The sequence below is a fragment of the Eretmochelys imbricata genome, chromosome 20, assembly GCF_965152235.1.
Source record: "Eretmochelys imbricata isolate rEreImb1 chromosome 20, rEreImb1.hap1, whole genome shotgun sequence".
NCBI classification, from domain to species: domain Eukaryota; kingdom Metazoa; phylum Chordata; order Testudines; family Cheloniidae; genus Eretmochelys; species Eretmochelys imbricata.
The window spans coordinates 1,700,390-1,714,471 of NC_135591.1; the positions used below are offsets into that span (position 1 = coordinate 1,700,390).

The window sequence follows — 14,082 nt, forward strand, 5'->3', positions numbered from 1 at the left end:
TGAAATAGTGGGGAGAAAAAAAATAAATGACTCCCTAACCTCCTCCTTTCCATTTTATGCTTGGGACCTAGGGCCTGCCCCGCCATTTCGGGGATGGTTAACACCCTCAGTTGTGTTTTTCATTTAAAAGAAATAGTGATATGGCTGGATGGAGCCGGAGGTGACCATGGACAACAAAAAGAAAAGGAGGACTTGTGGCACCTTAGAGACTAACCAATTTATTTGAGCATAAGCTTTCGTGAGCTACAGCTCACTTCATCGGATGCATGCAGTGGAAAATACAGTGGGGAGATTTATATACACACAGAGAACATGAAACAATGGGTGTTACTATACACCCTGTAAGGAGAGCGATCACTTAAGATGGACAACAGCAAGTCCTTGGAGTCTATCCACATTGGGGGCCTTTCCACCGGCATAACTGTATTGGGGCTTAGGTAGTAGAAGATGGTGCTTGCTCAGCTCTGTTACCAGAGCAGATCACAGTTCAATATAAACTTCCCTCGCAGATGCAGTAACAGACCTATGTTGGTGCAGGGTCCCCTAATGCAGACAGCCCTAGGACTTTCACTAGCGTCTACATGAACCAAGGGCATTCGGAGCTGCAGCAAGCAGGGGAGCTGAGTCACAGAAGGCAGGCAATTCAGATGACCAGGGCAGGAAGGAGGTGCTGCAGCAGCAAGGAATAGAAGCGATACACCGCTTGTTAAAAGAGCCCCATTGCCTATCAGATACTCTGTTACGCACCAACTTAGACAGCGATTCCAGCTCCCCACGCCAGCTTGGCAGAAAGAGCTACTGCATAATCCCTCGGCAGGACAGGAATTCCCCCGCCTCACTTGGGAGATGCTGTGGAGCAAAGGATGCTTGGAGTTTGTGCCAAGAAAGCTGATCTACCTCCCACCCGAGGTACAAATTGAGTCTTTACGCGATTGTTCGGCTCCTGGGACTATGGTGAGAGGCCCGGCTGCCATGTCACAAACGGCTTTATTCAAATGGCTGCTGGAGCTTGGTTCTGCTGGACTATGGCAAGTGTCCAATGCATGGAGCCGGCCTTCAGAGCATCTTAAATCCTAGTGTTCAATACACGGCTCTGTGAAACCTGTAACAAGCGGTGCCACTCGGAAGGGCTGGTCAGCCAGAAGCACATTCATTGGGCCCCTGACGGGACCTCTTCTGCATACACCATGATCCAGCAGGTGGGACAGTTGCTTAGTAAAGCCTAGCTTTCAATTATGAACATTCCAGCTGGTCCCTTTTATGCCACAATTGAGTAAGTGAAGGCCCTTGTTCACAATATGGGGTTTGAGTTCATGTTTTTAGCTTGCCAGGCACAGAACCTGCCCAGCAGAAAAGCAGCCAGCCAAATGCTTTACCATCCATGCTTGTTTTAAGCGGCTCGAGGGAGAGCTTGGCAGGTCAGCTTAAAGCAAGGGAGAGCAGAGATTCTCATTCACAGGGTGGCTCTCAGTGGAACGAGGGGCAGGAGGCACATGCCCGCCCCCAGGGCTTGTGTTTCGTCTTCATTGGAAGCCAACATTTAAGGACAGAGGTCTTAGGGAAGGAACTGGCCAGTTGTTCACTGCAGCTTGAAACGGCTGCTCTGTGGGCCTACAGTTGGGACTCCGCAAGCACTCTGGGACATACAACTAGAGTGTATTAGACACACAGAGCAATCTTTTTTTTTAAAGCCTTTATTTCACAAACATGATATGTTTACAAAGACAAATGGAAAACTGACATGATCAGATTTTGAAACAGTGGGAACTAGTCAGTGCTGTACTCCTTAAAGGCTCCTTCATACCATTGTGGTACCATCCATCGCTTCCCTAGTTAACAAGCAAGCTAAGTGTTTTAAGATGAAGTTTTGTGGACACAGAACATGCTGCAGGGATTTAAGAGGGTTAATCTATTCCTCCCCTTCCTCTTCACCCTCCCCTTCAACAGAATCCACACCAACCTCTTCGTAATCCTTCTCTAGGGCAGCCATGTCCTCCCGAGCCTCCGAGAATTCGCCTTCCTCCATCCCCTCCCCTACGTACCAGTGAACAAAGGCACGCTTGGCGTACATCAGGTCAAACTTGTGGTCCAGACGAGCCCAGGCCTCAGCTATGGCTGTGGTGTTGCTGAGCATGCACACGGCCCGCTGCACCTTGGCCAGGTCACCGCCAGGAACCACAGTGGGGGGCTGGTAGTTGATACCAACCTTGAAGCCAGTTGGGCACCAGTCCACAAACTGGATGCTGCGCTTGGTTTTGATGGTGGCAATAGCAGCATTGACATCTTTGGGCACCACGTCCCCACGGTACAAGAGGCAGCAGGCCATGTATTTCCCGTGGCGGGGGTCACATTTCACCATCTGGTTGGCTGGCTCAAAGCAAGCATTTGTAATCTCTGCTACAGAAAGCTGTTCATGGTAAGCTTTCTCAGCAGAGATGACTGGGGCATAGGTGGCCAGAGGGAAGTGGATACGGGGGTAGGGCACCAAGTTGGTCTGGAACTCTGTCAGATCTACATTCAGGGCACCATCGAATCGGAGGGAGGCGGTGATGGAGGACACGATCTGGCTAATAAGACGGTTCAGGTTGGTGTAGGTGGGGCGCTCAATGTCCAGGTTCCTGCGGCAGATGTCATAGATGGCCTCGTTGTCTACCATGAAGGCGCAGTCAGAGTGCTCCAGGGTGGTGTGGGTGGTCAGGATGGAGTTGTAGGGCTCCACCACTGCGGTGGAGACCTGAGGAGCGGGGTAGATGGAGAACTCCAGCTTGGACTTCTTGCCATAGTCGACGGAGAGACGCTCCATCAGCAGGGAGGTGAACCCAGAACCAGTGCCACCTCCAAAGCTGTGGAAGACCAGGAAGCCCTGGAGACCAGTGCACTGGTCGGCCTAGAAGAAAGGGGAAAGAAAAGCAAGAGGAGTTAGCCTGTATTTGCAGCACAACTTGTACTATCTAGAATGGGAGAAGAACACAGTCTTCCATCCCACACCCCTGACAATTTTCTTCCAAATTTAAGTGTTTGTTGAAGATGAGATACCTGAATGTAGGGCTTGAGGTTGGAGACAAAGTATTTTCCTCACCCCCAGCATAGTTTAAATCTTGGCTACAGGACAGGCTCTAGTTAGTCCCCAGTCAGTTAAATGCACTATACCTCTGTTCCTTTTGTGCTGGGGGAAGAAAGCTCCAGACAGACTGGTTTTGATTAGAGATCCACCTAATACTGATCCATCACACTTACTGAACTGTCAAGCATTCCTCCCTAGATGGAGCTGTAGCATGAGACACTGCCAGGGATACCACTATGCCTCTGGGCTGTGGGGGGTCTGAACAGATTTGCAGTATCAGAGGCCATATTGCTCCTCTTTGGTGGCATCTGCCAGGTGGAAATTCCCACCCCATAGAAAACTCATCCTAAGACATGGTGGAAGACATGGCGGCTCCTCCTCCTGATCCCATGAGATGCCTCCTTTTACATACAGTGGAAGGTTTGCCTTAGCAATGATCACTGCCCAGCTGCTGGAGGTCAGCCAGCAAATTCAGTTCTCTAGAAAGGAGGAAGAGAACGAAGTGTAGCTACTGCACACATCTAACTCCACAGGCTGCAGTAGCTGGGATGCAGGAGACTCCCTCAGCCTCACGTTGTTCAAAACCCTTTCTAGGGCAGCAGTCTTAGGAGGGCCACAGAGTAGTTTAGTTGTGTCGCCCAGCTCCTTCCTCTTTACAAGAGAGCCAAAGTCACTCAAACAGATCAGATACCCTAGGGAGGGGGATGAATCTCTCAATGCAAGCATCACCCAGAGTCACCAGTTCTCCCTCCCATTAGACATACAGGTGCAAGGACAGCAGGCAGACCCCTTTTGAGGGGGCCAAATTCCAATTGTATAGGTAAAGGAGTTGTGTCAGTGCAAGATTTGCAGAGACCAAGGTAGCACGTTTCTGGTATGCAGTAATTAGGGTTCTAGTTACTTTCTCAGTATTCACTGCACTCTGAACATCCGTGGGGAGGATGTGCTCCAGTTAGGCATGCTGATTTCCCCATCCTTTGTTTCCCTGCCTAAATTACCTCTCCTCGCCTGCACCAGCTCCCAGCCATGCCACGTCCTAGCCTATCAGACGAAGTGCTCAGGAATGTGAGTGGTTGACTAGCAAGATGTTACTGTTAAGTTTGAGCGACCAACCAGTGAGAGAAGTTGGTACAAGCATCTGTGTTGGTGAGAAGGAAGGAGAAGAGGAGTTCTCACCTCTCAGAGCTGCCATTCCAGCCAGTCTGCAGACACAGGCAGACAGTGCCTTGCATTGGTTTACAGTCCCATATGTGAAAGGTTAACTTTACAGCCATGAGAACATTGGAACCATTGTAATGAAAGCTTATTCTACAGATCACAAGTCACTTCAGTCACAAATATATCAAGTGGCCCTGACATTAGACATCCCTGTCCTAGAAGTTGCAGAGATCTCCACCAAAGGTAAACATTCCTTCAGAGCCACGCCCAGCTCACACTAGTACAGATCTCGAACCCTCCAAGAACGAACCACCAAGCTGCTGGGTGACAAGTGCGGGTCTCTGGACTCTTCTGGTATGGCAGCTGCTCCCTCAGGTGTAACCAGAGGGAGGGGTCCTACAGATTGAAGGTTTCTCCCTTCCCCGCCACACACCAATAAAGACACTGAACAAAACCCCTCAGATGAGTGGTATTTACCAGCTTGCGGATCCTGTCGAGAACCAGGTCGATGATTTCTTTCCCAATGGTGTAGTGCCCACGGGCATAGTTGTTGGCAGCATCTTCCTTGCCAGTGATGAGCTGCTCAGGGTGGAAGAGCTGGCGGTAGGTTCCAGTGCGCACTTCATCTGGGGAGAGGAAAGGCAGAGAGTTTGTCTCCCCGCTGTCCATGCACAGCAGCTCTCTGCTCTAGGCACATGAGTTTACAAGGGAGCCCAGAAAGCAGTCAGATGATGGCTTCGCACACTCACCTATGACTGTTGGCTCCAAGTCCACAAAGACGGCTCTGGGGACGTGCTTGCCAGCGCCTGTCTCACTGAAGAAGGTGTTGAAGGAGTCGTCTCCTCCGCCGATGGTCTTGTCACTGGGCATCTGGCCATCAGGCTGGATCCCATGTTCCAGGCAGTAGAGCTCCCAGCAGGCATTGCCGATCTGGACACCAGCCTGGCCGACGTGGATAGAGATACACTCACGCTGCGGGGAGAAAGAGAGGGAACCAATTAGTGCCATGACTTCATTATAATCAGTGTCTACAGCGTCCCTGAACCATTACTCCCAAGTACCCCGTTGCTCCGGGTTAGACCATGCCCTTTGGAACAAGGACCTCCTCTCGCCGTATTAAAAGGGCAGCATCCATCTATGTGACATAAGGGAACAGGGCGATGTGGTCCAATGGACAAACCCGGCACGGCACTGGGAGTGAGGGAATCAGCTCCCCCAGTTGCAAGCTCAGTGCTTTGTTTTCCCCAGTAACAAGCCAGGAACAGTACTTTTTAATTCACCTTCAATGTCTATAGATCACAGTATCAGGGCCTTTGGTCCCAATCTCCAGTAGCATGTGGTCAGTGCTTCAGTGAGATCTTTTGAGTCACAGCATGGCCTCTGAATGTCTGGGTTCATGAAGGAGTAAGTTTTGTATCTGTAGTTAGTGAACTAATCTCTGGCCAGATTTCCTGCACCTTAGAACAGATTTCTTATGACACACGTTGGGATTGCATTACCATTTTACATTCAGATTCTGGTCTGGATGTGCCCCCTTTCCCACCCAGCACCTGCCCCTCCATGGACTTAGGGAGGGAATTTCTTTATTTAGCTAAATGAAGAAAGCTTCAACTCCTGCCATGATCACATTTCTCAATAGGAAGAATAGTTTTTAGTCAGAGGAAAAGGAGGCAATATGCAATTGAATTTTCCACCATGTGGTCTAGTAAAAAAAAAAAATTTTTAAATGAATGAACTATTCAGCATGAAGCAGCAACTGCAGTGTCTGCAGCCAGCCTCCGAGTGGTTTACCAGCAATCACACCACTTGCAAGCTATCAGCTGACCATCTCCCCACTCCCAAAAAATGGAACTGATGCAGTCAACTTCCACATCTGCAAAGCAGAAAGGTCTAAGCAAATTGTCTCTCTCCCTACACCCAGATTTACTCTCTGCAGGAACATCTGCCACCAGTGGCCGACTCCTAGGATTATCCTAGGCCTAGATCTAGATTTAGCTTACATCTTTCCCTTTTACAATCCACTTACGTTCCTAAGGCACACACCCCACCCTTGCTGAACACACCATCTGCTCCAACACATTTCTCTCTGCCTATGCAAGGAATCAGCAGGGACAGATGGCACTCGTGTCAGCTGCAACTGCCCCCTTTGGAGTTTAGCAAATCTAAGACAAGGGAATTACAAGCTTTTGCAGCATCCAGTAACCCCCCCCCCCCCCACACACACACACAAATGCAGCGCTTACGTAATGGACCAGTGGCCATTTCATTTCAAATGGCTGCAGGAGGAGGGATTTATTTGAGCAAGAAACACAACAAGGAAGAGCCACCCTGTTCCCCAGTAGCCCCACCCCTCAGCACCACACTTGGTCCTTTCCAGCCAGGGGAGGGGGTTTTTCCTCAACACCAACCTTAGCATTACCCAGCATGGAGGGGTTTCGGTGCCCTCCCCCCCCAAGGGGCCGCGCAGGGCTGGATGCAAAGGGAGCTGCAGTGGGGGGGGTCTGTGGGGGAATTAGGGCAGCACTGGGGGGGGTTCTGCAATGAGGAGTGTGCACAGGGGCGGTGAAGCATTCCCAGGCTGGGGAGTTTGCAGGGATGGGGAGCGCTGGCAGGACTGCGGGGAGGGAGTCTGCAATGAGGAGTGTGCACAGGGGCGGTGCAGCATTCCCAGGCTGGGGAGTTTGCAGGGATTGGGGGGGGGGGGTGTGGTGGTGTCTGCAATGAGAAGTGTGCAGAGGGGCGGTGAGGCATTCCCAGGCTGAAGTGCAGAGGGGCAGTGAAGCATTCCCAGGCTGGGGAGTTTGCAGGGATGGGGGGGGGGGGGCTGGCAGCATTGCGGGGGGGGGGTCTGCAATAAGGAGTGTGCACAGGGGCAGTGAAGCATTCCCAGGCTGGGGAGTTTGCAGGGATGGCGGGGGGGGGGGGCTGGCAGCATTGTGGGAGGGGTGGTCTGCAATGAGGAATATGCAGAGGGGCAGTGAAGCATTCCCAGGCTGGAGAGTTTGCAGGGATGGCGGGGGGGGGGGGCTGGCGGCACTGCGGGGGGGTCTGCAATAAGGAGCGTGCACGGGGCGGTGAAGCATTCCCAGGCTGGGGAGTTTGCAGGGACCGGGCGGGGGGGGCTGGCGGCACTGCGGGGGGGTCTGCAATGAGGAATATGCAGAGGGGCGGTGAAGCATTCCCAGGCTGGAGAGTTTGCAGGGATGGCGGGGGGGGGGGGCTGGCGGCACTGCGGGGGGGTCTGCAATAAGGAGCGTGCACAGGGGCAGTGAAGCATTCCCAGCTGGGGAGTTTGTAGGGATGGCGGGGGGGGGGGGGGGGGTGGGCTGGCAGCACTGTGGGAGGGGTGGTCTGCAATGAGGAATATGCAGAGGGGCAGTGAAGCATTCCCAGGCTGAAGAGTTTGCAGGGATGGCGGGAGGGGTGGTCTGCAATGAGGAATATGCAGAGGGGCGGTGAAGCATTCCCAGGCTGGAGAGTTTGCAGGGATGGCGGGGGAGGGCTGGCGGCACTGCGGGGGGGTCTGCAATAAGGAGCGTGCACGGGGCGGTGAAGCATTCCCAGGCTGGGGAGTTTGCAGGGACCGGGCGGGGGGGGGCTGGCAGCACTGCGGGGGGGTGGGGAGGATTACACAACACGTTGCGCAAGGACCCGGCTGCAGCGGCGGGGCGCCACGCCCGTGCAGACAAGACTCAACACGTGGCCTTTTCCCACTTCCCTCCCCCCCCCGCCCCCTCTGCAGCGACGGGGTGCGCGCGCAGCCGGCCGCCGCCACGCGCCCGAGCCCTTGCCCGCGCGCGGGAAAGGTAACGGCCGGCGGGGAGGGGCCAAGGGGAGCCGGCCGGCGCGCGCCCTCCCCTCAGGGGTTGGCGCCAACCCACAGCCCCCATGTGCTCCCCCTGCCGCAATCCGGGCCCCTCCCGCACCTCGCCAGATTCCCCCCCCCATAGCCCCCCGCTTTCACCCCCAACACCTCCCCCAGCTCACCATGCTGCGGGGCGGGCGGGCGCAGGCAGCGGGCGGGCGGGGACGTTACTTCTCCCGACAAGCGAAGAGTCGCTGGAAGTAACCGAGTGAGGCGGGCGGGCGCCGGCGGCTGCTTTTCTACCCCCGTCCCCGGGGGGGCGGGGCCCGGCCGCCCGCGTCAGACCCGAGCCCGGCCGCCATTGGCTGGCGGGCCCGTCCGTCTGTGAGCTCACAATGCGGGGGCTGCTGGGGGGGGGGACGACCCCGTGTTTAGGTGGGCGTTGGGGGTCCCCTTCAACTGACCCCCCCAGGCGGCCCCTCCCCCACCAGAAGATCTGGGTTTAGGGGCGCCCCCCAAAATCGAGTCCCCCCCCCGCTGCTCAGCGCAGAGCCGGGGGCTCCCCGCAGCGGGGCGTCGGGGCGGGGCTGCCCCCGGGAGCCAGCGCCCCCCCACCCCGCGACACCCCCCCAGCAGCCAGAGCTGGGGTACCCCAGTGCCCCCCGGATTGCAGAGCGGGCCCCAAAGGCAGACACCCCACCCGCCGTGCCAGGGGGACAGGTGGGGCCGGTCGGGGGCCAGGGCGTGGGTGGGCGGGTGCATGTGCATGGCGCTGTACGCTCCCGGCGCTGGTGGCTGCATAAACCAGGCTGCTCAGCCTGGCTCCTCTGCAGCCCCCCGCAACCTGTGCTGCGGCCCCCTTTGTCAGCCCCAGGGGGGGGAAAACCGCTGTTCTAGGCTCATGAGGGCGGGTCACAGACCCCTCCGCAGACCCCCGGGGCCACACGTGGGAAACCAGCGTTTGAAACAAAGGGCCCTTTCAGTCCAGGCCAGAGCGGGCTGGGGTTTTAACTAGATCCCCCCGAGCCAGGCGGGCGCTGCTGGCCCCCCGTGGGTGGCGAAGACAAATGTCTGGCAGCTGCCAGGGGCTTCTCTGCGCATTTGGCTTCCAAATAACTGGGATAGTTTCAGGCTGAGCCACAGCTGAAGCTCCAGCCCCAGCCCCTCGCCCCTTCCCCGCAGGTGCCAGCTTAGATGCGGCGCCACCAGAGAAAAATGCAACTTTGCAAGCGTCTGTCAAGCGCCCAGATCGCGAATTGCAGCTGCTGCATTAGGAGGGGCTTTGTGCGGCCTGCATGGCAGCACAGCCAGCCTTTGTCCTCGGCTTTAAAATCAAACCAGTAAAACTGCATCCCCGTGGGCGGAGGATGAGGCTGGCTGAAGAAGAGGACGGGCAGCCGGGTCTGGCTTCCCGGATGCCATCAATAATGGAGCAAGCTGCAGAGCTGTGTGCAGGGCGGGGGAGCCGGGCCAGGCCGCCTGACTGGGACTGCGGCTCCAGGTTGCAGAGGAAAAATGCGGCAGCAGGGGCAGGAATGGCTCAGCCTGGCTCCCATGGGCAGGGCGGGGGAGCAAAGAAACCCCAGAGGGGAGCAGGGGGCTGAGCGGGGTCTGGGCTCACAGGCGGGTTACTCCTGGGGGAAGCACTCCGGATTGACACTCCGAGCCAGAGGGGAAGCAGGCCCAGGGGAGAGAGAAAGGGGAACCAGTGCTTCTCCAAACGCCCTCCCTGCCAGTCCGGGCACACGCCACAGCAGCACCCACTGCACCCTGGACACCCGCTGCGGCACTGACCCCCCCATCACCCTGTAACCTCCGCCCCTTGGCAGGGGCACACTGGGAAGCAGCACACCCCTCCAGCCAGGGACACCGCCTGCAAACATCTTCCTGCAAACACTGGACCCCTCAGTACTTACCGTATCCTTTCATCCTCCTGTCTCTCGTTCCCCCTGCTGTCCCTGTGTCTGACCCCCTGTGCTGAGCTCCCCTCTAGCCTCCGCCTTCTCGGTTGCACCCAGAGGAGTCTAGCTCCCTTCCCCCTTCTCTTTTGGGGAGCTGGGCCCCAGCGTGGCGGGTTTGTTGTTCACCTCTGTGCAAGGCCTAGCCCGACAGCAGCAGCCTGGCCTAGCAGCATTGCCTGGATTCCCGTTTCCTTAGGCAAAGTGCAGGCAGCAGGAGCGGGGGACCCATCTCCCCCCCTTGCACGGCACCCAGTCTGCCCAGAGGCCAAGGGGCAAGGAGAGGGCGTAGGGCTCTCACCCTCTGTAGCCCCCTCAACAGGGGAGGGGGGAGTCCATAGGCACTAATAATAATAACCTGGTTCTAAAAATGGGCTACAGGGTCTAGTTTCTTTATTCACAAACCTGGGCTTCTCTGGGACCTGCCTGCAGCTGGGAGGTGTGACTGGCAGGTGACGGAGCCTGGGTTTGAGCTGACTCTGCTATCACCGAAGGCAGGGCAGAAGCATTGGGGGATTGCTGGGGATGGGCCAGTCCAGCTAGAGCAGCTCCACAGCGATATTTATTTGCACTTCAGTGTGCGGAGTGATAATGGCAGTGAGAGCCCCTGTGCCCTCTTGTGAGCCTTTGGCGTGTGGCGTGTTGCAAACTTGACAGGTATCTGCAGTGCCAAAATCTTATAACCCACGTAAGGTTTTAAGGGGAGGGACCTGGCAGGGCAGGCCTGGGCACTGGACGATGGTTGCAGTGCAGGCCTTTGAAAAAGCTGCAAGGCAAAGCCGCAGGTTGCTGGTGGGCCAGAGCCCGCTGCCTGTCTCCCCCACCTGGAAAGGTCTCCTCCTCAAAGCACACACACAAGGGAACCAAACAGCAGCCGACGGGCCTTGCTCTGTCCCGCAGATGGGCCCGACAGATGCAAAAAGCACCCTGCTCGACGTGTTTAGCAGGGCCACACTCACCTAGAAAACACTCTGGGAGGGCAAGGGCTACCGGTTGCTGCTTTCCTGGCACAACTGCCTTTTCCCAGGAGGCCCTCAAAGACAGCCTGAAACCCAGGGAGAAGGGGCTTGTTGCGGAGCATTCATCTCAGCCTGCCAGCTTTAACTCTTGAACTTGGACTGGGGGCTTGCTCTGTGTTGTCCCCATTTGAATCCCTTGCCCTTGAGGCCGCATACTGCCCAGCTGCGGTACATCTCCTCTGATGTGGGTCTTCACAGAAACTTGCCAATGCCACCCCTCAGTCAGCCAGAGGAGACACTGTTGAGCTATGCAAAGCACTCCCTGCTCCCCAGCGCCTGGAGACAAGCAGGATGCCTCTGTGGCCATGACTTGGTATTTGTTATAAGATGTGGAGCTTTCTGTCAAGGTTATTAACAGATATGAGAACTTGCTCGGTGCCGTCCCAGCAGACGACTTATTGCAGATGTGCCATGCTCAGATTTCAAATGGGGCAGGCTGTCTTTGTAGCTATCGAGAGGTGTGCTTAGGTGGAAGCCCTGTTTGCTACCTCTCATGCTACCTTCTCAAGGTTTGCAAATTGGACAAGAGAAAGGAAACCCACACCTCCTTCCCCTTTTATTCAGAGTTTGCAGGGCTTTTTCTGTTGTCCCATATCTTAGCACTCAGGCCTTGTCTGCACGATGCTTTTTTCCTCAAATTTCCCACTGTTGGTACTACTGGTAGAAGTGATTTGACGGCAGGCAACCGTGAGAATGTTAAGGGAAAAACAGACAGACCCAGGATCATGTGAATGCGTTTGGCTGGCGGTTTGATAGCATGCCAACATTCTTCCCTTCCCTCGCGGGATCTGCAAATGGCTCCAGCTAGATGTGTTCTTATTTTATCTGTATTTTGTACAATGAATAACAAAAGGGGCAGGCCAAGAATATCTGAAGACCTTTCAGAGGCTTATAAAACAAAAATGGTCCATTTTTCACTAGGCCAAAACTTTGGCTCCATTTCCCCTCTTGTCCCACCTCCAGACTGAAATGTGTTTGATCTAATCTCTTACATGGCTCATTCTAAATAATCCTATTTCCTGTTGTTTTTCGGAGCAGTTTATGAATAACCTCACTGCTCTCTCACCACAGGCTGCAAAGAAACGTCTGTTTTCACACAGTGGCTGCTTCTGCACTGGCAAAGCTGGAGACATTTCCTACTCCCCACCCCCCTCACTGCTGCAGTGCTGCCGGTGGAAGTGAGAGCTGTAGACAGGGCTCAGGTAAATCTATGCATTTTGATCACCGTGCCATCATCTAACCATGCTCTAAACCCCACTGCAGCCTCTAACATCACTACCCCTGGTCTGAGTGTTACAGATTCCATTTTTTGCCCATGTAGACAAGACTTAGGAAAGCACCGTTCACACAAAAGTATTACACATTCCGAAGCAGTTTTTACCTGCAAGCAAAAGCAAACTACATGGGGTATAGTAAAAATGTTTCAGTCCCTTTTGTTGTCCTATGGTACAGGAGGAAAAGGTCTATAGATTAAAAAAATACTTATTTGTACACCATATTGTTATCGTGTGGAACTCACTGCCACAGGAAGTCCAGTCAAATCAATGGATAGATTTTTAAAAGGCCTGGATAATTGTCTGACCAACAACACTGATAAAAGAAGGGAATAATAATCTCATACTTCAAGCGTAAACTGATCACCTTTGGGAAACTTCAGCAGAGAGGGCAGTTGAAATGAACACTGGCTTTTAAGAAATTGTTAGGGGGTTCTTGTAGCCAGTTAATGCAGCCCTGTAAAAGATTAGATGTTTGCAAGAATGAACAGGCACTCAGTCCTGATGGGTAAGAAAGGGCTTGCCGCAACTGCCCTCCAGAAAGGCTTACATGGATTGTGTTCATTTGTCTCTGTGCCCAGCCACTGGAGGACAGCATGGGTGCATCTGAACAGTGGCTCCCTGAAGCACGCATGCATGAATCAGTAGCTTTAGACTCATGACAAATTACTCCAGGAAAGAATGTAGTGCTTTGTGTTTAATTGCATTTGGCATCTCTGAGTAGCCATCTTGTTTGGACAAGGATACCGGAGAAAGCCCATTAGTGATTGTCCTCCAGTTGCAATTCATCTACTGATTAAACATTCAGAAGAGCTTTGGTGCTTTTAATACCTAAACAAAATGCCCAGGCTCTACCCAGCAAAGTTCTTCTGATAATAGCTATTAAAACACGTTGGGATTTGGGAACTCATGTATAAGCTGCCGTTGGCTTCCCTACACAGATGACAGCGGGACGTTACAAAATGCCATATTCAAAGCTGCATGCCGGAATAGAATGAATTCTTCTCAGGCTGGGAACACACAGACCATTGTACTCATTGCGTTCAGGACTGTTTCCCTGATCCCGTTGTCCTTGTAAAGATGAGTTTGTCTTAGAGGCATGCCCAGCCCCTTCTACTCTCTCTTGCCTCTCAGATTTCACCTTGTCTGACTCCCATTATTTATTCCATTCCGGAGCGAACATTGAATGGCAAAGGTGGGGCTTTGTGCCACTTGGCAACCTCCTTTTCAATCTTTCCAACCAAAAAGGGGTTTTGTGTATGAGTGGCTCTAACTGACACAGCTGCTCCTCTGAAATCGAACTGAAAGTAGGTTCCAAACTCAGCTTGCTGTAGCCTGCATCCTTCCCTTTAAATGTTGTTTGGTTTGCAGGAGGCAGGGTTCTAGGAACCAACAATGCTGGGGAGGGTTGGTCTTGTTTGACAGAAAGGTGTGAAAGGAAGGGAATATCGCAATGCTGCTGCTACTGACAAATTGTCTTTCCCCTTTGACATAGAGGGCACTGAAGACCAGGACGGTTTTGCAAAAACAAGGGAATTTTTAAAAAATTCTAAACTTACATGTTATGGAAATGAAACAAAGAAGTGAAACTAGGAACTGTTTTAATCTTGGAAGCACCAGTCACTTCTCTCCTAGTCTGTTACCAAAACCCATCAGTTCACTTTCATCTCACTGCAGTCCAGGCATTATCCTATATGTATCTAGTCTGAAATATTGATGGCCAGTGAATGTTTTATGAGCCAAACTTTGGAGGCAGGTGCATGGTACGGTGCCTATTTCTGCAGGCAGAGGCACAGAGAGTAAG

The 14,082-nt window shown here is 53.8% G+C and overlaps 1 protein-coding gene across 1 annotated transcript; it reads right to left on the reverse strand.

The window, feature by feature from the left end:
- Positions 1 to 1,676: 1,676 nt before the first annotated feature.
- On the reverse strand, positions 1,677 to 8,349 carry LOC144277925 (tubulin alpha-1B chain). Its single transcript, XM_077838948.1, has 4 exons — positions 8,210 to 8,349; positions 4,972 to 5,194; positions 4,700 to 4,848; positions 1,677 to 2,887 (listed from the first exon to the last, which is right to left on the reverse strand). Exons 1-4 carry the CDS (start codon positions 8,210 to 8,212, stop codon positions 1,910 to 1,912), a joined length of 1,353 nt encoding a protein of 450 aa, XP_077695074.1. The 5' UTR covers positions 8,213 to 8,349; the 3' UTR covers positions 1,677 to 1,909.
- Positions 8,350 to 14,082: the final 5,733 nt, after the last annotated feature.

Coding starts and splice junctions, on each gene's coding strand:
- LOC144277925 (XM_077838948.1), bottom strand. Junction 4,849..4,971: donor CTTGGAGCCAACAGTCATAG/GTGAGTGTGCGA, acceptor TCCTCTCCCCAG/ATGAAGTGCGCACTGGAACC. Junction 2,888..4,699: donor TCGACAGGATCCGCAAGCTG/GTAAATACCACT, acceptor CCTTTCTTCTAG/GCCGACCAGTGCACTGGTCT.